Source organism: Ciconia boyciana, chromosome 1, assembly GCF_034638445.1.
Source record: "Ciconia boyciana chromosome 1, ASM3463844v1, whole genome shotgun sequence".
Classification (NCBI taxonomy): domain Eukaryota; kingdom Metazoa; phylum Chordata; class Aves; order Ciconiiformes; family Ciconiidae; genus Ciconia; species Ciconia boyciana.
In genome coordinates, this window is record NC_132934.1 from 149,317,705 (window position 1) to 149,341,805 (window position 24,101).

General features: G+C 41.7%; 1 protein-coding gene across 1 annotated transcript in view; it reads left to right on the top strand.

The window, feature by feature from the left end:
* The first annotated feature begins 2,376 nt into the window (after positions 1 to 2,376).
* SLC9A4 (solute carrier family 9 member A4) overlaps positions 2,377 to 24,101 on the top strand; it is a 35,211-nt gene continuing 13,486 nt past the window's right edge. The window contains exons 1-7 of the mRNA XM_072853341.1: positions 2,377 to 2,638; positions 5,780 to 6,243; positions 11,664 to 11,923; positions 15,126 to 15,343; positions 19,955 to 20,157; positions 21,310 to 21,396; positions 22,763 to 22,833. Coding sequence (XP_072709442.1) covers positions 2,377 to 2,638; positions 5,780 to 6,243; positions 11,664 to 11,923; positions 15,126 to 15,343; positions 19,955 to 20,157; positions 21,310 to 21,396; positions 22,763 to 22,833 — 1,565 coding nt within the window. The remainder of the gene's footprint in view (positions 2,639 to 5,779; positions 6,244 to 11,663; positions 11,924 to 15,125; positions 15,344 to 19,954; positions 20,158 to 21,309; positions 21,397 to 22,762; positions 22,834 to 24,101) is intronic.

The following is a 24,101-nucleotide window of genomic DNA, read 5'->3' on the forward strand; positions in this document are numbered from 1 at the left end:
GATGACAGCACGCTCAGGAATGGTGAAGTGATTTTAAGAGACCTTTTCTACATTGGCTGACCACTGTGGACTGTCACTGCAGTCAGCAATAGCTGACTCCAAAACAGTGAGAAGGACTGCAGTGTGACAGTGCTGCAGCCCACAGTAAAACTAAGTGGCACTGCACACAACTGTAAATGTGAGCTATCTTTCATAAATTATTATTTTATTATTTTTTAATTATATTTATTATATTCTTTTGCTATGATGTTGAGACATACATGTGAATGTTTTGTTCTTTTTACTGTATTCTTCTGGAATATTTTTATACTTGTTTTCTAGAAAAATATTAAAAAAGGGAACTCCAGTGGAAGCTTGCAGTTTAGTTTTCCCGTGCAGTCCAGTGGGACAAATCCAAACTCTTTAAACGAGTTACCTCCTCCTGTGGGAGTACCAAGGAAGAAAAGCTCTGGGAGAGTGCCACAACTGGGTATGTCCAAGGGGTTGAGAAAAGAAGAGGCACTGTGTCAGGGCTCATCCCAGGTATTTCCATCCTTCCTGCAATGGGAGAAAGCATTCCTACCAGGTGTGAAACATTTCACACTTGGAGACATCTGCACACTGCTGATCCTGTCTGGTGCTGGTCACTCATGGGTCCCACTGAACCTGTTGGTATTATGGGTGTGTCGTGGTTGTAAATCAAAGTCCTGGTTGCCACAGCTAGTAGACTTCCAGGGACTCTGAAGTCTTTCCCTTGCAGTCCTCTGGCTGCTAACTCTTCAGGGTTCATATCACTGACCCTCAAGGCAGCTTGCGGTCTGTGCGTGTATGGCTGTCGCTAAGTGAAACGCAATGGTTAGTGTTAAGAAAATCTGAGTAGGAGAGCTACTGATCTGGTGTTCTGCTGACTTCATTTGGCCTTCAAGTTAACGAATCCTTGTTTTATAATGCTAATTGAATAGCTCATCCACCAGGTTCCTGGTTGGAAAGGGACTTCAAGAAATACTGCTAACTAATACTGTTAACAGGAACAGTATACTGAAAAAAGAACAGCTCTTTTGCAAGCAGGTTGAGCATTATCTACCTAATTTTGTATTGAGTTCAAAGTCTTCAGTGGGATGACTGGTGGTGGTGCTGTGAGGCAGAAGCAGAAGATAGTGTCTTGTGTAGAACCAGAACATCGAATGGCATCACTGGCTGTACCAGAGAAAATTTTGTCACTGCTGTTGCATGTGCTTTGGGGTTTAAGTTCAGATCATGATAAGCTTTTGAAGCAAATTTCCCAGTTGTCACCACTTGTTGCCTTTTGCTTTGCACTGCAGAGCATCTCAGAGCTCACACACTGGATCCCTAATATAAGGGTAACCCGACAGTTTGTGAGATTCAGCATTGTTTTCCAACACAACCAGAACCATGGGTAATTTGAATAATTTGACAGTAAATTCAATTTACTCGCTTCTAATGTATGTAATACAGGCTTTAGCAGCTTCTAATCAACATTACTATGTTTGCACACTTTGCTATCCTAACACAGTTTTTGTGGAGGAGAGAAGAGGCTGGCCTTTTAAAAAAATGTTCCATAATGGGGAACGTCTTGTTGGAGGAGGATAATTTGGTTGTCCAATAAATGCCGTGCTGGCATGAGTAAAACAAATGTTAAATACAAGACAACTCAGTATCCAGTTTTAGGCACATCATGTGTCTCAGACACTTGTCTTTCTCTTTTTATAATGTGCTAAGTTACATACATGCTTTTAAGAGCAAGAACACCTTTCTAAACGAGAACGTAATTTGCGTGGTCTTCCACCAGATGTCCCTACTGTAAGCCCTGCAGAGTCCGTTTATTTACACCCCAAGGGAGACAGGACCAGTGAGCAGTGCAAGTGTGGTACCTGAGGTGCCAGTTGCGCTGGGGAGGCAGACGGGCAGTGAGGGCAGGAGAGGAAGGTATGGAGCAGGCTCTCCATCCTGCTCAGGGGGCCGCTGTCTCTCCCACCTGATGCTATTTACTCGTGCTGCACTTGCTGCCTGAATGGTGTGCATTGTGGCTTTTTTTTTTTTTGACAGTGGGAAAAAAAAATCAGAGTGGCTGGCTAAATAATGTAGTTGGAGAGGGCTTTTTGTTCCTTAACAGGGTGATGCTGTGGCCAGGGTTTATCTGGGTTGGAGGAACCTGCAGAACCGGTATCTTCATACAAACTCCAGGTCTATCTGTAACACAAGGAACAAGACAGGCACATTAGGGCTTTTAAAATGAGCTCTAATAGGCAAATGAAGCAGCGCTGAGGAAGAAGCGGCCATGGCTAGGAGCAGCGCGAATCGACAGGAGTGAGTGTTGCATACCTTCATGCACCCACTATATGCTGTATCTGTAGTAAAAGAATCACAGCCCTAGACATGGGCTCTGCTGCGCTTGCACATGTACAGCTTTTGAACTGGTTGCTGTTGCTGTTGAGTCTGGCATGCTGTTCTGCTGCTGCTTCTGTGGATGAGCCCAACCTGAGCAAGAGTTTCTTGCCAAACTATGAACCTGATCACGGGGGTGCTGTTGGCTCTTCACAAGATACAAGGCTGTATGTTTTCACAGTGGACTATGACTATGTGCAAATTCCCTATGAAGTTACTCTTTGGATCCTCCTTGCCTCTCTTGCAAAAATAGGTAAGTAGATAAATGGGATCTTGGGTCCTCCTATCTCCGCAAGAAGTTAAACACGTACGATGTAACCAAGTATCTTCCATGCATTTTTGTAGCTGGGATTGTTTTTACAGCTTCTGTCCTCAAAAGAACAGGTGTGTTCATTACCATGATAATGACAAAATTCCACCTCTGACTGCTTCCAGCTTACTTAAGTAAATATATGACCTCTAACCTGCATGTCTCTTGGGTTGTCTATGCTAGGAGCTCCCCTACACAGTGCTGTCCATCCCTTTTTCTAGTCTTTAAACATCACAAGATATCAGAATTTACAACCTGCCACAGCTGTAGAAATCAGTAACACCAGACTGAGACTTCAAACGTATTGAATTTGGGGGGAGAAAAGTGGGAAGAATTATTCCACTATGTGAATAATAGGAAACATTTCCCTATGAGTCTTTGTTTTACATGTTTTCTGTTTAAAGTGGCTCAGAAAGTAATACCAGAGGAGAGGGAGTGAGAGTCTAAGAGGGTGTATGTCATCAGAGATGTAGGGTAGGGGTCTTTTGAATACGTACCAATACACCTAGCTTCTATTAGAGCTCCATGTAGGTATCTGAGTGAAGAAAGACATCTCATGGAGAAGTAAAGACTGCAATTAACATAGCAAAAATGGCTCACCATGTGTCTTACACGTTTGCATGGCTGAGCTCAAATTATTTTGACTATTCAGAATTAATGCAGCAATATCAAATAAATGAAGAAGATGGTAATAATGTGAAGAGCTGCACACATGTGATCTCCCTGTCCTTTTGATCTTTCCATGGGATTTTCAAACATTACTGCAGAACAGGCAGGCAGGTGGGACTGATGATTTTCTGGAGGTGGCCTGAAGATAAACATTTTTCATGTCGTAGTCACACAACAGACAAAAATCGTTACCACTGAGCATGATTTGCCAGTTTCTTAATAGCTGATGATCTCAATCCAATTCCTATAAACAAATGTCTTCACTGCTAAAATAATAATAAAAATTTTTCACAAATCAAATTTGTTGTTATGGCATCAGCAGTGTGTGTTAGCAGTGAGCATAAGGATCAATTTCTTTATTCATCATCCATAAAAGCGCAGGACTTGCTATGTGACACATCCACTCAATATTCTTGTTTTGAGCAAGAAATAGATACTTTAGAACAACTGTGTGATGCCTCCCAAGCAGACCTGTTCCTTAGCTGGGAGTTTTCAAGTAATATTATTTTTGATGAAAAGTGTGGAGCTGCTGACTTCAAATCTACTTGGAAGAAAGAGTTAGTCTGAATAATCTGGTTACCCAGGGAAGAAGATTTCCAAACTGTTAAAAATTTTCAGTGTTTTATTCAGGTATTATCTTATTTCTGGATTTCAAGATTTCAGGGTGGAAAACATTTCTGAGATCTTGAAAGGCAAAACAATCCCCTTATTCTGTAAAACTGACAGAAGACTTGAACATGATTTTTTTAATTAAAAAAGGAGATGAGTAGAGTTATGATCTTAACATGCTTTTTGGTAAAAACAAATAGTCTCCCAAATAAATTATTTACATTTTCATAAAAATATTTTTATTTTCCTTTACTTTTGAACATTGATAATTCAAGACTCACAGAAATGCTGTTATGGCATTAGCTTCTAGAGTTACAGGATGAAGGTTGACCTAGCTTCAGGCATGGGATTTGTAGGTTTCTTAGTCTGCCTCATTCTCATTCTTGTAAATTCTGAAAAATTCCTTACATTTCTAGTAGAGGCACCTCTCATTCGCAATATGACTACACAGTTCCTGGTATAGCAACTAGATGAGCCATTGCTAGACATTATCTTAGTATTGGTATCAGTATTCATGTCAAATGGGAAGAGTTATATGAACGCAGTTGCAGTAGGAGTACATCAAGGTGGGCAGGAGGAGATTCACACCCGCAATGTTTATATGGTAAGTGTAGCCCTTTCTCTGTAAAACAGCTTGGCTACATCTATGCTTGTAAACTAACAAGCACCCTGTCAGGAAGCTGCGTGTGACTGTCCATACCACATCAGTGTTGGTGTGATCCTTCTCGGCTCTGGCCCATGTCAACAAGCCTTCCTTCTCCCAGGCAGTGCCCGGGCAGGCTGTGGGACAGATCTGTTCCCACAGGCAGTTTGGATGTGACCACTTCTTGCTGGGGTAGGGAAGAGAATTTGGCTGTGTGGATGCAAGCTGAACCTTTCTGCTTGTAAAAGTCTTTGGCCTGCTTAATTTGCTAGTGTGGACTCAGCCTTTATTGTAGTGAGGAAAAAAAATCCCTTAGAATGCATTGTTTTCTCAGATATTTGATGGCTGCTGGTACTTCTTTCAGCTCTCCTGAAATCACTAGTTTTGTTTCAGTAAACTAACTCATAAGGTTCTTTACAGAATGTTTCTTACCTTATGTAGGAACAGCAGTTTTCCCAGAAAAGCAAGGTTAATCAGCTTGTAAAAAGCCTTATGTTACTGTGGCTTGATTCCTGCTGCTTTGGATATTTTGTTGTTCATGAGTACTCACTCCCTCTGTCTGTGGATCAGCTGGAGTCCACGCAATGCTTCAGGGGAGTGCTGGAAGTGGAGGCAGCTGAGCAGACCGTGGCATCTGAACTGCTCCCTGCTCCCTTGGGCTTCTTCAGGTTCCTGGTCAGCCCAAATCCAGTGGGAACTCTGCAGCCAAGGACCCTCCTCAGCATTGGGGGGGCTGCCTTTGAACCTGCAGCCAGGGATAGGGGTCTCTGAGATGGAGGGACAATACTGTGCCTCAGATGTTTGGCAGTAGCGGTTGGGCAGCAAGGATTCTTGAAGAATATTTTCTTTCCGAATTGTGGAGTACCTTTTCAAAGAAGTGTCTGCATTCCTAGAAGTGGAGCTTATACTCAGGCATACTTGCTCAGAAATCGAGAGCTGGGGAGAAGGAAGAGAACAGATTCATGGCCAAACTCATCCCCTGCTTTAGTGATACAAGTCTGGGAATGTTTAATTTTGAAGGGAACAGTACTGTCTATTATTACATTCATAATCCTAGGAGCAAAACCTGGCTGTCTGAAGACAAAGTATTCAAAGGCAGGCAAAACCTCTGTCTGACATCAGGTTAATTTAAACCTGAATAATACCCTAGTGTTTTATTCAAGGTTTCCACCTCTATCACCGATTACCAAGACTCATGCCCGAAAGCTGCATCCTGATTGCCATTGGAGCACTAGTAGGAGCTATCATCTTTGCTTCTGACCACAAATCTCCACCGGTGATGAACACAAGTATTTACTTCTTGTATCTCCTTCCACCCATTGTCCTGGAGGAGGGTTATTTCATGCCAACTCGCCCATTTTTTGAAAACTTTGGGTCCATCCTGTGGTGGTCTGTGCTGGGATCTCTGCTAAACTCGTTTGGGATTGGCCTCTCCCTCTACGGAGTCTGCCAGATTGAAGCCTTTGGCCTGACTGACCTGAACCTGCTGCAGAACCTGCTCTTTGGCAGCATGATTTCAGCTGTGGATCCTGTGGCAGCTCTGGTAGTTTTTGAAGAAGCCTCCGTTAATGAGCAGCTTTACATGATGATCTTCGGAGAGTCATTGCTAAATGATGGCATAACTGTGGTGAGTTTCTTTCCACTCCTTGTCTTTCTCTCTTTGGGCTCTTGTGGCTTGTAGGGTTATCGGGCACAGGACAAGAGCAATCTAAGGAGATCCTAGATACATTATTTATTTTATGGATGCTCCACTCCATTACACACAAGTAATTTTAATGTATGTAAAGATTACATCTTATATTAACTCTTTCAAAACCATATTGTTTAGAGCTGCTGGAAGAGGAAAGCATACACATACACATTAGACATCACATCTTGCTCTTGCTTTCACTGAAGTGAATGGGTAAGCTACAGCTGATTTTGCTGGTAGGATCAGCATAAGACCTAGGAACGTTCTTGACATTGTGTGAGCAAATAAATAGAAAATTATACTGCTTAAGAACTGAAGGCAGCAGGGGTAGCAATACAGGAGACCCTGCCTTGACACATGCCTTAGAGAGCCCTCTGCAGAAAAAAAAGAAGCGCCAGATGTGGGCAACCTCTGGAGGCTGCACTCATTCCTCCAGCCCCTTCTCGGAAGTTCCCCCGAGACCTTAGACAGGAACTCCAAAAGCCACTAATAACTTTGCATAACTCTGTTTCTATCAATACAAAAATTGACATCTGACAAATGTTCACCTTTCTTGGCTGTCTTATCTCAAGTGTCCAGAAACAATGCTTACAGAATGAGAGAGATTTTGTTTGTTGGGGGGTTTTTTTGGTGTTTGTTTGTTTGTTTGTTTTCTAAACAGGAAAAGAGTGTTTTTACAGAGCTCCTTTTGCTAATACTTTCCCCCTTTTCTCATTAGTTTTACTAAAGCTTGGAGCAACCTGAAATTCTAGCTGTAAACCACAATTGACAAAAACACTTAGAACATGCATGTTTTTCCAGGAACAAATTTCAAGCAGGAAATTCATTGCTGAGAAACCAACAGGACTGCTCATGTGCTGCAAGTTAACTGCAGGTTAAAGAGTGTTGCTAGATAAGATCTTTACAGAATTTAAATCACAGGAACCTAAACCACATAAAAACTATTCAGATACTGTTATACATGAGGTGCAACACAACTTAGACTTGTAAAATCTGTATAGAGTTCATCACTGAAAGGCTTCATGGGAAAAGTGCAGTTTATGAGCAATGCAAAAAGGAAAAGGAATGAAATAATTTCTTGCAGCCACAGCCTATTGATCATAAATTCTTCCTCTTGGTGAATCAGAGGTGTAGGGCTGATGTAGAACTAAGGGGCAAATGTTACTCAACTTTACATGCAAACTGCTTATGTGTTACAGTTGTAACAAAAAAATCCCTAATGCATCTATCACTTCCACTTGTCTTCTTGGTTCCGTCAAGTGCAGACCTCAAAAAGTAATACATCTTCCTCACTCTGGAAAAGCTTGTTTCATCCTTTTTTTGACTGGCTCTCTACCTTGCCTTCCCTTTGTTCCCAGCTGTTATTTATGATGTGGGTCCAACTCATGAGGGTATTTACATGAGCCTTCAGTCAGGATCCTGTTACAGCATAAACGTGTAGTGACAGAAAGCCTTTAAAAACGGTGGTATTTAAGGCATTCCTCAGCAGCACTAGGTGTGTTAGCAAAAGAGATGAAAGGGCTGTACCCGGGGAGTGTTGGCTGCACCACTGTGAGTTCCCTTTGCCCCATGCACCCTCATCTATGGGGCTCTTCTTACAGCAGCGATGTTGCAATCAGTTTGTCAGCATCCCTGCATCACCCACCTCTCATCCATTTTTTGCGCATTCAAGTTTTCAAAATCTCTACCTGGCTTCGTGTTTGAGAAGACCGAAGTATTTACCACCTGGATGGAGCCCAATAGGTGGCTTTCTCCTCTCCAATACCCCACTTGCTCTTTTAAAGGCTTTGAAACTGTTTATCTCGGGTGTCTTATCTTACCATTTCCTCCCCATTTCTCTCTTAACAGTTTCCTTTGAGTTAACGCTATGTATTTAAAAAGATAATATCACCACAATATATTAAGCATACATATTTTTTGATTGTTTAAATACAAATATGCCCTGGTTCTCTCCAGTCTGCTTATCAGCTTGAACATTTTTTCCCAGCAGGAAAAACCGGTATGAATTTTGCTGAACTTGTGTATCACATTTGAGGTAACAATAGCTCCCTCTCCTATATTTAGTTCAATATACTGGTATAAAAAATTTGCAAAATAGCAAACGGTGGAATTAGAATGATGATTTAGGAGTTATGCCTTTGACTTAAGGCACTGGGACAAAAGTGGATACTTTACCCTTTTTACCCATTTGTACCTTTTCCCATTCTCCTCAGTAGGGCCATGTCTGTGGATGGAACAAGAAGGGTCCAGGTCCTGTTAGTTGCTGCTTTTCCCAGTTGCTTCTGAGCAGACTGTTAGGATCAGAATAGCGCAGACAGCAACAGGACTGGTCCTAGCATGTATCATACATCAGTGGAGTTTCAAAGCCCTGTTCAAACCAGTGGTGTTGGTAAATCCAGCACAGATTTCATTCAAACCTAAACACAAGTGGAGGACTCTGATTTTGCTGCAAAGTGTTTCAGGCATCTGAAGCTCTGCTCCCGCATATACACAGACCTTTTCTGTCTCAGCAGGAGCTGAGTACCTGTGTGCATCAGGAAACGGAATATTTCCCCTGACTACTTCATCTCTGAGGCTTGATTTTAGAAACACTGAGAACAGCTATACATCACGCTGTACTCAAAACGAAGTGGCAGTGACTATTTTCTCTAATGGTGCCCTCTCTTCTTTGTATGCAGTAGCAGAGCAGTTAAAGAAATCTACTGCATGATGGACACCCAAGTAAAATTAATTTCTTTATTTGAGGGGATTTGAATTTACCTCTCTGATGTCGCTGAGGAAGGCTTTGACCACTGGGATACATGGGTGCTAGGAAGGAGGATGGAGATATTATTTGCTTCTGCTGTTGAAGTTGACCCACTGTGTTTAGAGTAAAATTAAATGCATGTGGTCAGAAAGAGTTATCAAGGCTGCCTGTGTTGGTGGTGAAGGCAGTGATTTGAAAATCTTTTTCCAATGCTTCTGATGTGGATGGTATGTGCAATTGGTATGTGCAATAGACAGCTGGGGCAGGGACCAGTCCCCAGGGAGGTCCCCTGTGGGCAAGTGTCACGCTCTCTCTTCCTCTCCCTGACACTAACAGCCACCCAGTGGTACACCACTACACGGTAATGTCCCCTCCAAAAACCCCAAAGCATGACATTCTCAGAGTTGTTAAATGAGGCCAACTATCAATCCATCCCTTCTTTTTGAGTGAACAAAGGCATCCTAAGCTGATTCAGGCTTTCCTACCATATAAAGAATTACAGTACTCCATTTACTGGCATAAACAGTGCAACGTAACTTAGCCGAGCAGCAGCTACACGGAGCCTTACTTAAATGACGCAGTGCAGGATGTTGTACGCAACAGTTTACTCCCACAAAGCATGTTACCAAAAAATAGAAATTATGTCATATTTCCATAATTTCCATTTTAATACCGATTCAGTTATATCATATAGACACTTTAGGAACTAGAAAAAGAGAGGAAAACTTACTAAGTCATTTGCTGATGATAATTTGCTTTATTCATAAGTCAGCATAGATTCATGTCTTGGTATCATTCACAAAGAATCACAAGTCTTAGGAAGAGGTTGAAGTCTGCAAGAAAGGGGGAACAGAGAGAAAATAGGCTTTGTAATTAAAAGCTATATGGTAAGTACAGTAATGTTTACTTACTGTGGAGACGTGAATCCTCTTTTCCTTGTCTGCCACTGAAGAGCCTAATTTCATACATAGTCATCAGGAAAAAGCAGCTGTGGGTATTTTCTCACATGAAACATTTTGTTGTGCTTTGTCTGTCCCCCAGAAATATTAGCAATGAGCCTCCTGGAGAACAGGCTATGTGACAGCTCAAGGTCATATGTTCCCAGCAGCAATTTAAGATTAGATAGTAGCTGGGGAATAATTATCCTAATGAGCTTGACTCTTCTACCTGCAAATATCTGCTTTAATCTTCTTAATAGCCTTCTGGAATTAACTGTATGAAGAAGAAAAACCAAAGAAAACCAGATAAGGCAAATGATTTTGGTCCATTTTGCGTTTTCGAACTAATGCTTTGGTGCAACAGCTTTGGAGAGCTGATGTCTTTAGATGTTCCCCAAATTCTCTTGAAAACTGAAAGGTGACTTCCATGTGTTACACACTCCCTGTAAACAGTTCTGACAGGACTTAATGTTAACCGACTGTCAGCAACCTCTAAGACCTTTTTATTACTACACCACTCATTACTGTGAAAACTGTCTATTAGTTTCTTAAAGATGGATGAAAGTGGAATACACTGAAGATTTTTCATCACAAATTTCTGCAGAAAAGAAATTATTGATAATAGAAGTATGGTAAACTCATCTGCTCTAAACTAAATGAAATTATCTTTACAGGCCAAATTATATAATGTAGCAAATTCAATCTTTCTTCTACTCTGACATTGTTTTCTTTTTATCTTTGTCATTTCAAGCTTTCTAGTCAAAATATGTGTGTGAAGGGACTTTAGGCCATTTAGAGTGCCACAGCTTTTGGTTCTCACTTTGAGATTGACACAGAGTTCCTGGGAATGAGGTTAAGTGGCATCAAACCCAAAACGTGTGAGGATAGAGAGGCTGTATTTATCTAGGTAGAGACAATATGAAACTGAGGCTACCATTTTTCCTTCCCTTCCCTTCCCTTCCCTTCCCTTCCCTTCCCTTCCCTTCCCTTCCCTTCCCTTCCCTTCCCTTCCCTTCCCTTCCCTTCCCTTCCCTTCCCTTCCCTTCCCTTCCCTTCCCTTCCCTTCCCTTCCCTTCCCTCTCCTGCATCCTTTCCTATTCCCAGTGATGTTTCATGATTTTTATGTCAAGTACTACTGAAAAACATTTAACGTTCCAGAGTCCATCTAATAAAGTGTGTCCAGTCTACTGATCATACAGACAACCTAAATGGGATTTAAATCAAAAGTGTGATTCTTAGTTGCTGCCCTGCCCCATCCTGAGTCGGAAAGAGAATGTGGAGGGGAGAGCCTGGGGTTGGTAAGGTACCCAGCTGGTCTTTCAACATCTGCTACAAAGACCAGTAATTAAGTTTACCTTCAGAAAACAAAAAAGCATGAGTATTTTTGGTTACTTCAGTTGCATTTGATCTCCCAGAGTTTTACACTTATTACATAACCATCTAACCTTCTTATTTTTTTGCGATTTTTCAGGACACTTAACAGACCCTTAATTCTGGGACTTGTTAAGAACCAGTTGAGATTTCAGAACTGGTTCTTAACTGGTACTTTGCTGAGCTGTCTAAAGCAATTTCAGGCATATGTACACACACCTCCCCCGCCCCCCCCATGAAATGAGTAAGCCTGCCAGGTTCAGAAAGATACCTGACTGCTGTGTCCTTATTTTCACACATAGGTTTTATATAACATCTTCATCGCCTTCACCCAGATGCACAGGTACGAAGAAATCGAATCCATCGATGTCTTTGCTGGCTTCGCTCGCTTCTTCGTGGTGGGGCTGGGTGGCATGTTGTTTGGCATCATCTTTGGATTTGTGTCGGCGCTCATGACTCGATTTACCCACAACATTTCTGCTATTGAACCCCTGCTGGTCTTCATGTTCAGCTACCTGTCATACTTATCCGCTGAAACCCTTTACATCTCGGGCATTTTGGCGTGAGTATCCCTTATGGCTTTTTGGATACCCTCTCGAGGGAAGTGGCATTGTTTTGAGGAGGTTGTTTGTTTGAGGTTGGAACAATACAGGCATTTTCAGTCTCTGGCCTAGACATCTGCAGTGGACAGCTTCTAAGGGATCTGTAAAATGCAGTGGTAAGTAGGAAAAGCAAACCTACAGTCAGCGTAGGCATAGAAGGCATAGATGTACTACTGAGGAGTGCATATTTGCTCTGAAATTTTTTAGATTTTTGCCTGTTGGAAAAAATACTGCAAGCTGTGGGTAAAATGACTAGTGCTGCCACCATCTGGCTGCTACCTCTGATAAGATCAGCAGAATGAGAGAATGGTTTGATAATAGATCAGTGTATCTGTATTTATTTCTAAGCATCACCATCAGGTTACAAGAGAGATGAAAACTTATGAGTATGGAAAACATAATAAAGAACATCTGAGTTCTTGCTTTTGTATACAGCTGTGAACATCAACTCTAACACAATTCACTGAAATTACATTACATTTGAACGGCATCACTGGAACTGAAACCGGGCAAAACCAGACAACCGAGAACATCAAGCACATGTGCATACATATACTCACGTATATGGATATTGACGATCACATTTTGATGTGATCAGGATAGCTTGATACTCCTGTCATGCTGGGGACTGCTTCCTTAAAGTGCTGTGATGGCATGGGTGCCCGCCGCAGAGAGAAAGCTGGCAGGTCTATCAACCGCAGTAAATGCGGAGAGGGTGAGTATTGTGGGAAGGAAAGAGGATGGCGGCAGGATGGAGTCAGAAGAGAAAGGAAGGAATAGGGGAGAAAGCGGGAGACTTTATGAGAAAACTGCTGGTAGGTGAATTTCAAAGATACCACGCCAAACAGCCCCTCAGCAGGGTAAAGTGTAAAGATATGGGAACCTGATGGTGGTAAACGCTGCAGCTAGTGCTGCTGGCTGCTGCAGGCTCAGCGCCCGGGTGGGTGGCAGCAGCCTTGCATGGCCTGTGTTGGCTCTGAGCTTGCATGCCAGGTCTTGCAGGCCCTGGTACTCCAGAAAGGAGTTCCCTTTATTGAGGACAAACCGGTTTAAACCTAACAAATACAGATTTGTGGCTGTTGATGTCCAGACAGGTGCATTTACTCTCCTTCACTTGTCAAACCCTGATTTCATAGAATCATAGAATGGTTTGGGTTGGAAGGGACCTTTAAAGGTCATCTACTCCACTCCCCCTGCAATGAGCAGGGACATCTTCAACTAGATCAAGTTGCTCAGAGCCCTGTCCAGCCTGACCTTGAATGTTTCCAGGGATGGGGCATCTGCAACTTCTCTGGGCAACCTGTTCCAGTATTTCACCACACTCATTGTAAAAAAAAATTTCTTCCTTATATCTATCTAGTCTAAATCTACCCTCTTTTAGTTTAAAACCATTACCCCTTGTCCTGTCGCAACAGGCACTACTAACAGGTTTTTCCCCATCTTTCTTATAAGTCCCCTTTAACTGCTGAAAGGCTGTAATGAGGTGTCCCCAGAGCCTTCTCTTCTCCAGGCTGAACAACCCCAATTTGTTCAGCTTCAGAGCAGAATTGGCTTTGTAAAAACAACCTTTGCAGGATGGCCCTGGGAAGCAATATTTGAATATTTAACCAATTAATTAACTTATTAAATAAGTAGTTAGACAGGAGATATGTTTTTCTGAGCAATTAGACAAAGCAGACAAGTCTTGTACTATGTTTTGCATATCCAACACATTTGCTCTGATTGAGGTGACTGTCGACTTCAGTTGAGCAGGGTTAGACCTACTATGCGGTGAGCACCAATACCACATGGACCCTTTCCTACCTGCACTGCCCAAAAATACTGCTTCCCTGCCTATTCATTACACTAGACTACATAGCTCTTTATTTCTTTTGCTTCTTATTTTCATTAGAGTGCTGAAATTATTAGTAATAAAAGAATGTTAATATAACTGAGATTTATTATTCTTACTGCTTCATTAAGGAAATTAGTGCTTGTTTTAGGGATGGGAACTTATTGTCACCCTTCTGAATTATTGAGGAATTCATTCATTTTTCACTTGGATCATGAAAGTCTATTACGCATGTGTCTCTGAAAGTCAACAGTATTAAACATTAATGCCTAATGGCCTTGTCTTAGAGTGTCCTTGGACCTGCTAAATGTCTCAGCTCCGCCAGAATACCCTTGAGATTTCTTCAGGGGAAATTAAATGAGCAGAAACTAGATGAAGGGTTATTTAATGAACAGTCAGCGTTCTCTGAATTCACAAGTTTGGAAAAATATCATCACAAGAAGCCCCTAAAGACTAAAATAATATCAGTAGAAACTAGGTAGATGATGGAATATGTTACCAGCATAGCACTCAATCTATCTATTACCTGTGACTATGGAAAATGAAGGGGGGAAGAGGAAACCCCCTTCAGCAGGGCTGCTCAAAGACTACTGTTCCGTGTGATTGTTACCAGCGTCTGTGCTGGGTGCCTGCTGGCGCCTCTGAAGGAGGCTCTAGTCTTCATTAACAGTGAAGAGGTGGAAAATATCCCTTTGCTTCCTTAGGCACATTCCCCACACCCTGGGTAACCAAAAGCGGTGCAGGACACCTCCTTAGGATAACTGAATTTCCCCCTGCTGTACAGCAATGGGCTGCTGTGGGTGGAGAGTCACTGAAGCTTACCCTGGCCTTGCTGATCTGCCAGCCAGCTGGCAGGGAGCCACTGGGAGCTTTGGCCCTGGCATAGGACTACCACCATGTTTTCCCACCACCACCTCAAAGGAGAAGATCGCTAAGAGGCAGGTTATGTCCCTCTAACAGATCCATCCATAGGCTGGCACAAAACCGACTTGTCCTTTGTTTGAGACTCAAATATTGGGTGCTTGGTGGCTGTGTGTTAGGCATTCAGGATAAAACGGACTTTGAACTGGAATGTGATACCCTCACTTCCTCGACAGGAAGGCTGACTGGTTTGCTTCCTTTTTCCTGTGTGGAAAATGGATTTGTAAAGCTGAATGAAGATGCTCTCCTATCTAATGAAATAGCTAATGTTAGTGAAGAAATAAAATGCTGCTTGATAGTAGGAAGTTCAGAGGCTGGTGATGGAGAGTGCAGGTAATGAAGGCTGAGGTTGTTCTTAAATGAAAAGAAAAACAGGTTGTGGCTGATCTCTGATGTTTTGCCTGGTACAGGATGACAGCATGTGCAGTGACAATGAAAAAATATGTGGAAGAGAATGTTTCCCAGAATTCCTATACCACAATAAAATATTTCATGAAGATGCTAAGCAGCGTCAGCGAGACCCTGATTTTCATGTTCATGGGAGTGTCTACAGTGGGGAAAAACCACGAGTGGAACTGGGCCTTCATTTGCTTCACTCTGCTCTTCTGCCTCGTTTGGCGGACACTGAGTAAGTCAGCTTTTGCAGGCAACCTTCTCTGCACCTCTGAGAGAAAGCCTTTGGTGCAAAGGTATGTTAGAAAAGTCTGTGCAGACTGGCATAACCGGTTTAATAACAAATTTACTAGGCTTATGTTACTGACAAGTTAATTTCAGTAATCTACACATGGAGAAAAAGGGGGAAAAAGCCCCAAACAAATCTGAATGCCAGTCTCCAAGCACAGATTTATGATTAGGTGAGAATAGAATATTTTAAGCAAAATTAAAATACTATCATGATTATGCCTATATAGATGCTTATATCTTAACTACATGCCCTTGGGTAAGTGGGCTTCATAATGGTTTCATCGCACACTGTAATTAACCTACTAATTAGATAATGTACATCACCACACTTCTGGTGTTATAACACTACACATCCTGGGCCAGGAGTGCCGGAGGCATTGAAAAAGAGGGAAGGTGAAAATTAGCACTGATAGGTAACCGAACAGGGACCCTATTTCCTTCCTTATACCACATCTAGGCCAACCATGTGATGCTACTGCTCCTCACAAGTCAACTCTGAAGTTTTAAACTGCTAGAAAAGAGAGCCCGTTTGAAATTACTCCATTTCTACACACAGTATCTCCCCATTCCTGCAAAAGTCTCCTAATCCCTAATCTGTGAGACCGGGATTCCTCCAGCATGGGCAGGGCAGTTTATAGATGATATCACACGAGCTGTGGGACACAGTTTCTCATCTTGTCCTAATGTCCAGGATGGGTTGACAGTAACGTTGAAAAATGAGAGGCAGTAAGAAGGCTGGTGGTGTTCTGGAGGTGGTAGCAGTCCTGGCAGACTTCTCATAAGAGCTGCCTTTGTGCCTGTTAGCCAATTTACTGCAACTGTGGAAGCAGAGGGACAACACATTGCCATCTTCTCCCTCACCTACCAGTACCATCCAGCCAAACGCTCTAGCTGACATAAGAAAAGGAGGAATGACCTACTGGGTCAGACCAACCCTCTATAGCAGTGCCTTCAACAGAGCCTGCAGGAGATGCTAATTAGGAAAGGCTTGCATGCCTGGCCACTTTCTGAGCTCTGTTCACCTCCTACTTCTTCAGCATCTACAGTCACTGTGTTAGGGATGTGAGAGGGTACACTCCTTGCCTGTGCTATATAGGGGTCTGTTTTAGACCTGTTGCCCATTAATTATGCCATCCTTTTTTTCAACCTGAACATTCTGTATCAGGTTAAGTTACAACTGCTGCAACAGAAAGCAGATGCATTTACTCCTGGAGAGGTGATGAATTATGGAACACACCCTACTCAGCCACAGTTATTTCTCACTTAAACTTAGTTAAAAATATGAGTGAACAATGTTTTTGTAATGAAATATGTTTTGGAAGTACTACACATGAGAAGGACAAAAATACAATTATGCAGGCCACCTTATTTCTGACATCTTTTAACTTCTGAGTGCCTGAATTTGCCTTAATAACGTTCTTTTTGAATTTCAGTAGGATTTTTCAGAGTACTTTATATTAAAAAAAAAAAAAAGAGAAATCCAAATATTCCATCAGGTGGCCTTAGAGGAGATATTCTGAGCACTGAAATTTAGGCACCTACCTTGGCTCACTAAGTTAGTAGGTTAGTTCCCCCATGCTTCATTTATAATCAAAAGAGGCCACTCTGGAGCTTCCTGTGGGGCAGAAATCTACATTGGGCACTTGCCACCACCTCCTCCACCCTTCAGCCCCTGTCTATATGCCCTTTACATACAGAGCCCAGGGTTGAGCTCTGGGCATTGGCCCTGCATCCTCTGCTACGGTACTGAGGAGGAACAAGACCTGTTAGGTGATTCATCAGGGCCAGCTGTGCCCTGAAGGGGAAGGCAAAAAGGGGTTGAGAGGAAAAGGCAAGTGATAGTTACTGGAGACTGGTTGATGAATCAAGTGGAGAATATGGTTTGTCTTCTCTACCACTCACAAAGAAGGAAGAAACGGCAGAAGATGTGAAGATTGAGGGCAGCCTTAACTGCAGTGACCCATGACACTGTGGGTGCTAAGATCCTGAGAGGAGTGAGCAAGCCAACAAACAGCGGAATTACAACCCCGGACTTTGAAGAGCAGATTTTGGCCAAAGTGGTTGATAATGTGGGAAGGGAATTGGCTGGACCGCTGGGCTCAAAATACTGGTCTAGCTGGTAGCTAATGACATCCCTCAGGGCTCAGTACAAGGACAAATATTGTTTTAATGTCTTCATTAATGGCCTGGAGGATGGAATGGAGTGCACACTAAGCAAGTTTGTGGCTGACTGCAGGGAGCAGTCAATATTCTGGATGGCTTCCATTCAAAGGGACCTGGACAGGCTGGAGAAATGGACTGACAGAAAGCTCATGAAGTTCTAGGAGAGCACATGCAAGGACTTACATGTGGGTTGGAGTAACTCCATGCACCAGTATAGGCTTGGGGTCTACTAAGCAACTCTGCAGAAAAGGACCTGGCCTGGCAGACAACAGGTTGAACACAAGCCAGAATTATGTCCTTCGTGACAAAGGCGGCCAACCATGTCCTGGGCTACATTAGCAAGTGTGTAGCCAGCAGGTCCAGCGAAATGTTTCTTCCCCTCTCTGCAGCACTGATGGAAGCGTGTGCTGTCTCCGGACTGCTCTCTCCAGTTCTGGGCTACCCAGTATAAGAAGGACATGGAGGTTCTGGATCAAGTGCAATAGAGGCCACCAATCTGGTCTGAGGCTGGAGCAGTGGACATACAAGGAGAGTCTGAGAGTGCTGAGTCTATGCAGCCTGGGGAAGATAAGGCACAGGAGAGACCTTATTACTTTCTACAGGTACTCGATCAGAGGAGAGAGAGATGGAGCCAGACACTTCTCAGAGGTGCACAGCAATAGGACAAGAGGCAACAGACACAAGTTGGAACATGGGAAATTCTGATTAGACAGTAGGAACACATTTCTTAACATAAGGGTGATCCAATATTGTAACAGTGGCCCAGCTCTCCATTCTTAAAGGCATTCAAGACTTGACTGGAGCTTTGAGCAACCTGATCTGATTAGCTCTGCTTTGAGTAGGGACTTGGACTAGATGACCTCCAAAGGTCCTTTCCAGCCTACAATACTCTGAGTCTAACATTTGGGACCAGCTAAGTGTTGGCATCAAACACCTGAGATTAAGGTGCTATTTCTTAAATCTCTCAGGTGGCTTATCCCTCAGTCAAGAACACCAGGAGCAGGAAGAAGGTGTTGGCTTGACCCTCAAAGCCCATACACATTTCCAGACCTTTGACTTTAAGCCTGGGAGCCCTGGAGGAAGGCATTTAACCAGAGGAAAAAGAGGAAAGGGGAAACCTGTGAAGGTTCAAGTATGTGCATCTGAACAGCTCTGTTATATAGGGGTGACACACATACTCAAGAGCAGAGATGACATGATTCTTGTGGGTTGACAGCAAAAGGAAAGTAATTAAATATTTTCTTGCTAATCCTGGACCAAGCATGGCCTCTAATTTTTTAAAGGCTTACTTTTGGAGTCTGTATTGGAATATCCTTCCAATCAAGACAGAAAAAGTGCTCTCCTGATACAAAAGCTATTTTGCTGCCACACATCCATCCTTCTCTCAAACACCAAGGGGAGTACTAGAACTTTCCAGAGGAAGCCCAAATTATTTTCTACTAAATTTGTTTGCTAAAATGATTACATCATTTTCTCTGAAGCTTGAATAAAGAGAGTTGGCTTGAGGCTGATACCTCACATACGCAGTTTCAGTCTGAGTAGCTGAGGTCTAGCATAGTTAGAAGTAGCCAAAAAAGGTCTTATATAAAGCGGTATCCAGCAACCTACATAACAGGATACTGCTACTGGCCTTACCTCTGATAATCCACTGATTTTATCAGTGACAGCTGTAAAAAATAACACCAGTAATTATCAGCATTTGTCAGCTTTTACTTCAGTAATTTAACAGTTTCCACACAAAACATAGGATACATATTTCTTATGGAAGATGTAGAAGTTTAAGAGTAAATCAAGCAAAGTGCTCAATGTACTCTATAAAGAAAAGCTGCAGTCCTTACACAGCCACAGGCTTTCTGATTAATTTTAACTTTTATTAAAAGCAAAATGAAATTTGAGAAATAAACAGAGAATTAGAGACACAATAAGCCAGAGGATTAAAAATTAAAATGCTATTACTCTCTGCCTTTCAGTGAACCTCTCCACAGGACTTGTTAGTAAGCACTGTTCAAACACTTTGGGCAGATACTGTCCAGAAAGCAAGAAACATTGCAAGGGAAGGCACAGGAAAAACTCTCATCCAGTGGTTTGTCTTGTCTCCAGAACACTTCGGAGAAGAACTGTGCAACATAAATATAGAAAGTAAATCTTTTCCCCTAATCTCACTTCTAAACTTCTAAGTGAATTTAAATCCCGAAGCAGTCAGGAACCACAATCTTTTCTAGGAGATTATTTCACACAAAACAGATTCAGCAGTTGGTCAAAGAGAAGCTACAAGAACCCAAAATTGAAAAGAAAGGTCTGTCAACAGCTGCCTGAGCCAAGATGTTGTTTTGCTTTAAATATTTTCCTTTTCTCCTTGATTAATAATTGTTGTGGTTTTTTCCCTTCTTAGGTGTATTTGCTCTCTTCTACGTCAGTAACAAGTTCCGAACATACCCCTTCACCTTCAAAGACCAACTCATTATTTCCTACAGTGGCCTTCGAGGAGCCAGCAGCTTCTCTCTTGCATTCTTGCTTCCAGTGAATCTCTTCCCAAGAAAAAAATTGTTCATTACTGCTACTCTTGTAGTTATATATTTCACTGTGTTCATCCAAGTAAGTGTATTTCTTAATGGATTGCTTTCATGTAACAGAGGTGACTGAAAGCTTCATAGTGAAGATTGCATTGAATTCCCTCTTAAACTAGGACAAGCTATTGTATTTTATGGCCAGATTTAGCACTGCACTGTGTAATTACCCTTTCGGGGCTTTTCAAGTATTATTAAACAACTTTTTCAGAAAGTCTGTATTGAAAACCTGTGTCTACTAAAATATTCAGGGAAAAGGGCACTTTGTGTCCAAACTCTCTTATGTTCTCTCCACATGCACTTCCTAATGCTTCCAAATTAAGAAGCATTTTAACTTTACACTTCAGCACAGAATCATTCTCTACTAGTGGTGTATCTCAAACTGAACAGAAAACAATATGTCTGTTCTATGAAGGATTTTGAATTTTTTACTTTTATCTTCATCCATCTTGGAGACCAAATGAGAACATTTTGAAATCCTTTGTAAAAGAATATTAAAGAAAAATAAAGTGAATAATTCAGATTTGTAAAAACAGGTGCCTATTTCAGATGTTTGGGTTATTCCACTTGCCTTACGCTGCTGTACCTGGAAGAACTGGATCTTCTGGAGGTCTTGCATCCCATGTTCTACATTTTCCTATACCATTATCTTAGGTACTCTAGGGTGCCAATGGGCCACTATGCACTTGTGGCTGGGCACTTGGATTCCACCAGAATGTTTCAGAAAAAACTTTTTGTTTCTATTTCCCCTTTTAAAATGCTATTCTGTAGCAGTGCAGTAAAGAATTGGGAACAGCTGAAAATGGTTTCTAAGTGAAAAAAAACCAAAATATTTAATTCTGAAAATCTTGAAGTAAGAGGTTTCAAGATTGTAAGAAAGAACCTCACAAAGATAATATTCTCTTTCAAGTGAGTGCTGTTTTGAAGGTTAGCAATGAGTCAGTTACTTGACATAGTTAAAACATGTTGATAAATACAATCTCGCTTAAAAAAAAGCTGGTGCATAATTTTTTTTTAACTTTTTGAGTTTTAATCCTCTTCTGTAGCTCTCCATACAAGTAATAGATCATTCTTATGTCTAATACACAGCTTTCCTAATTGATTAAAATTAAATCCTTTTTCTTTCTTTCTGATTTTTCTAAAAGATAATTAACATTTCAACTCATTGTTCCAAATGCAGGGAATCACAATTGGACCATTGGTCAGATATCTAGATGTTAAAAAGACCAACAAAAAGGAGTCTATCAATGAAGAAATTCATGTGCGAGTAAGTTTTTTATATCAATAGCTGGTAGCCTAAAAAGAAGAAGAGAAAGGGTATTCCCAAAGAGGTGGACAGAGGGAGGCATTTGGTAGCATTGGCATTCAGTGGATTTGGTCACTGAATACTTTTAACAACGTTTGGAGGAAACCCTAGGCATAATATCCTAAAATATGATATCTCATTTATATTCATAGTGACTAGCGTATTACAATATCGTATTACAAGTGTCATGGTGCAGCAGGGCCCTTACTTCTTGATACTTGTGACCTTGGGAGGACAGAAACAAAAAGGTAGCATTTACAAAATGCACTCATCATCCTTCCCAGCTAGATTTGTCAGATACCTTTGTTCCCATCTTTTGACTGGTTCTAGACACACTGACACCTTAGAAGTCTTTAATCAAGTTTTATTGAACTGAAATGAGTTGAACTATTGGTCTGCAAATTTAGTTTCAAGTTATTCTGAGTAATGATCTTTTCCCCTCTCAAACGTTTGCTTTAGCTCTCAAATTACCATTATATAAAATAACAGAAAGCTGCTCAAACTGACTTAACAACACTACACAAAATATATGTACATGCTTTCATTTTCGCAATAAGGAATATATTTGAAATTAACAGAAACACTGTGCCTTAAAATTAAGCACATGCAGAGACATTAGCAAAATTAGAGCATCTCAACTGATTAGAATTTGGAGTGCATTTAATTCTTATTATTTCAACCTTTACACTTAACCTTTAAAGGAATTTACATTTAAAAGCACTACTTATAACAATATGTATGTAAGAATTGGCCATTTTTCTGTCTGTTTCTATAATGCTAGAAGCACACAAAAGATACTAGAAACACTGAAAATCCTGGTAGTTAGCAGTGATGAACTTACCAGTCTCAGGTCAATTTGCAAAATCCTCAGAGGACTTGTTGGTCAAGGCAAAGGTTAAGGTGTGGGGTACCTGGCCTTGTGCCCCTCTCAGGGAGGTCACACATGCAGAAGGGAAACTTGGTTGACAGAACCAAGAATTTAGATTTTGGTCTCAGTAGGCAAAGAGGACCAGGCAATTTGGATGGTCAGTATCATCTTCCACTGGACATAGTCCTTTACTTGGGCCTGTATGTTGCTGGGTAATGGTGAGAAGATAGCAGACTGACAGACTTGTTGCCTCCATCAAAATATTGCCACTGCAGCCAAGCATTGGAGCTGCCACAGTGGGATTTTTGCCTTGATTTTTAGATAAATGTAGATGCTTTCAGAATTAACTCACACCCTCCAATTAAAAAAATCTAAAAATCCTGTCAACAGTTGCGTATTTGTGGTGACATTGTTTTCTCATAACGGCCACTTAAAATTTTTCCATGTTTGTTTCTCTAGTTGATGGATCACTTGAAGGCTGGTATTGAAGACATATGTGGACATTGGAGTCATTATCAGCTGAGAGACAAGTAAGCATCTCTTATTGCAGCCTACTATAATAAAATAACCTATCTATCATGTAAAATACAATAGGTAAATAGAATAGGAAATCAATCTTGTGCCCCATAAAGCTAAAATAGCATGAAAATACTGGGGACGTGTGCAATATCTCTTTTTAAAAAGTGAACTCCTGAGTAACCGTTATCTCTTGGGAGTGAAGTGCTCGTATATTGCCTGCTAAATTGCTTCTGCACAAACAAGCAGGAAATAAGCCTTCTGAAAGAAAAACATAGCACTGGAACTCATGCTGCAGACATCAGCCTGTGCACATAGCTTTGGCGTAAATCTTAGATCTGTGGCAGTGCTCCTTTATGTCTGGATTTAGAACAGAAGCTGCGTAAGGTGTCAGCGCTTCACTGACTTTTGCTGTAAGCCTTCACAGCAAATATGATCCCTCGTTGGTGAGTACAGATTCAATAATAATTAGTCACCTGTCCTTACAGGTCTTTGCATTCAGTAATATTTAAAATAAGAGTACTGAAGGGAATGGTTGAATTTACATATCCAGTAGCATAAGCAGATACTTTCAAGCTCATCTTCATTCAGAAACACAGGACCTGCATTGTGTCTTCTATAAGCAGGATGAGGTGGTTTTGTGAAGCTCTGGGGCTCTTCCAGGCACTGGAAGAGACAGACCTGCCATTCTGAGTTGCGGTTCCCTTTACCTTTTCCCTAAGGGAGCCCTGTGATCACGTTGGCCTCCACCACAGCATGTGAAGGGAAGTGTGGGGAGACACTAATCTTCCTTTTCCACAAACATCTTACTATGATGCTGTGGGCTAAAAGTTATCCCTAGTTATCCTAGCTATGCCTAGACTTTTGTGCTGGAGTCCTCTGTCTCAGCTTTCAGCACTGGACCCCAGTAATCCAGCCAGGGGGGTCTATCGGGACAGGTGGCAACTCCTTTCACGACTGGGTTTCTCCCTATGGAAATCAGGAATTAAGAGTGGGAAGATGGAGGCTGGTTTGCATCCAGTTCTTGTCCCAGTGAGGAGTAATGATGTAATGTGGTAGGGCACATACCTGCACCCAGAGGCTAAAATGTCCTCTTGGCTCTCACAGTACAGAGATAGCTTTAGGACATCTGCTGGGACCACACCACTGTCTGTGCAGTCAATAAGCTAAACAAATACCCGTTGGAGCAGTAATTCCATTGAAATAGCTGCATTTACACATACCTGTGAGACAATGTTATCCCCTTATCTCACATCTATCCAACAGCTATGAAAAGAGAATT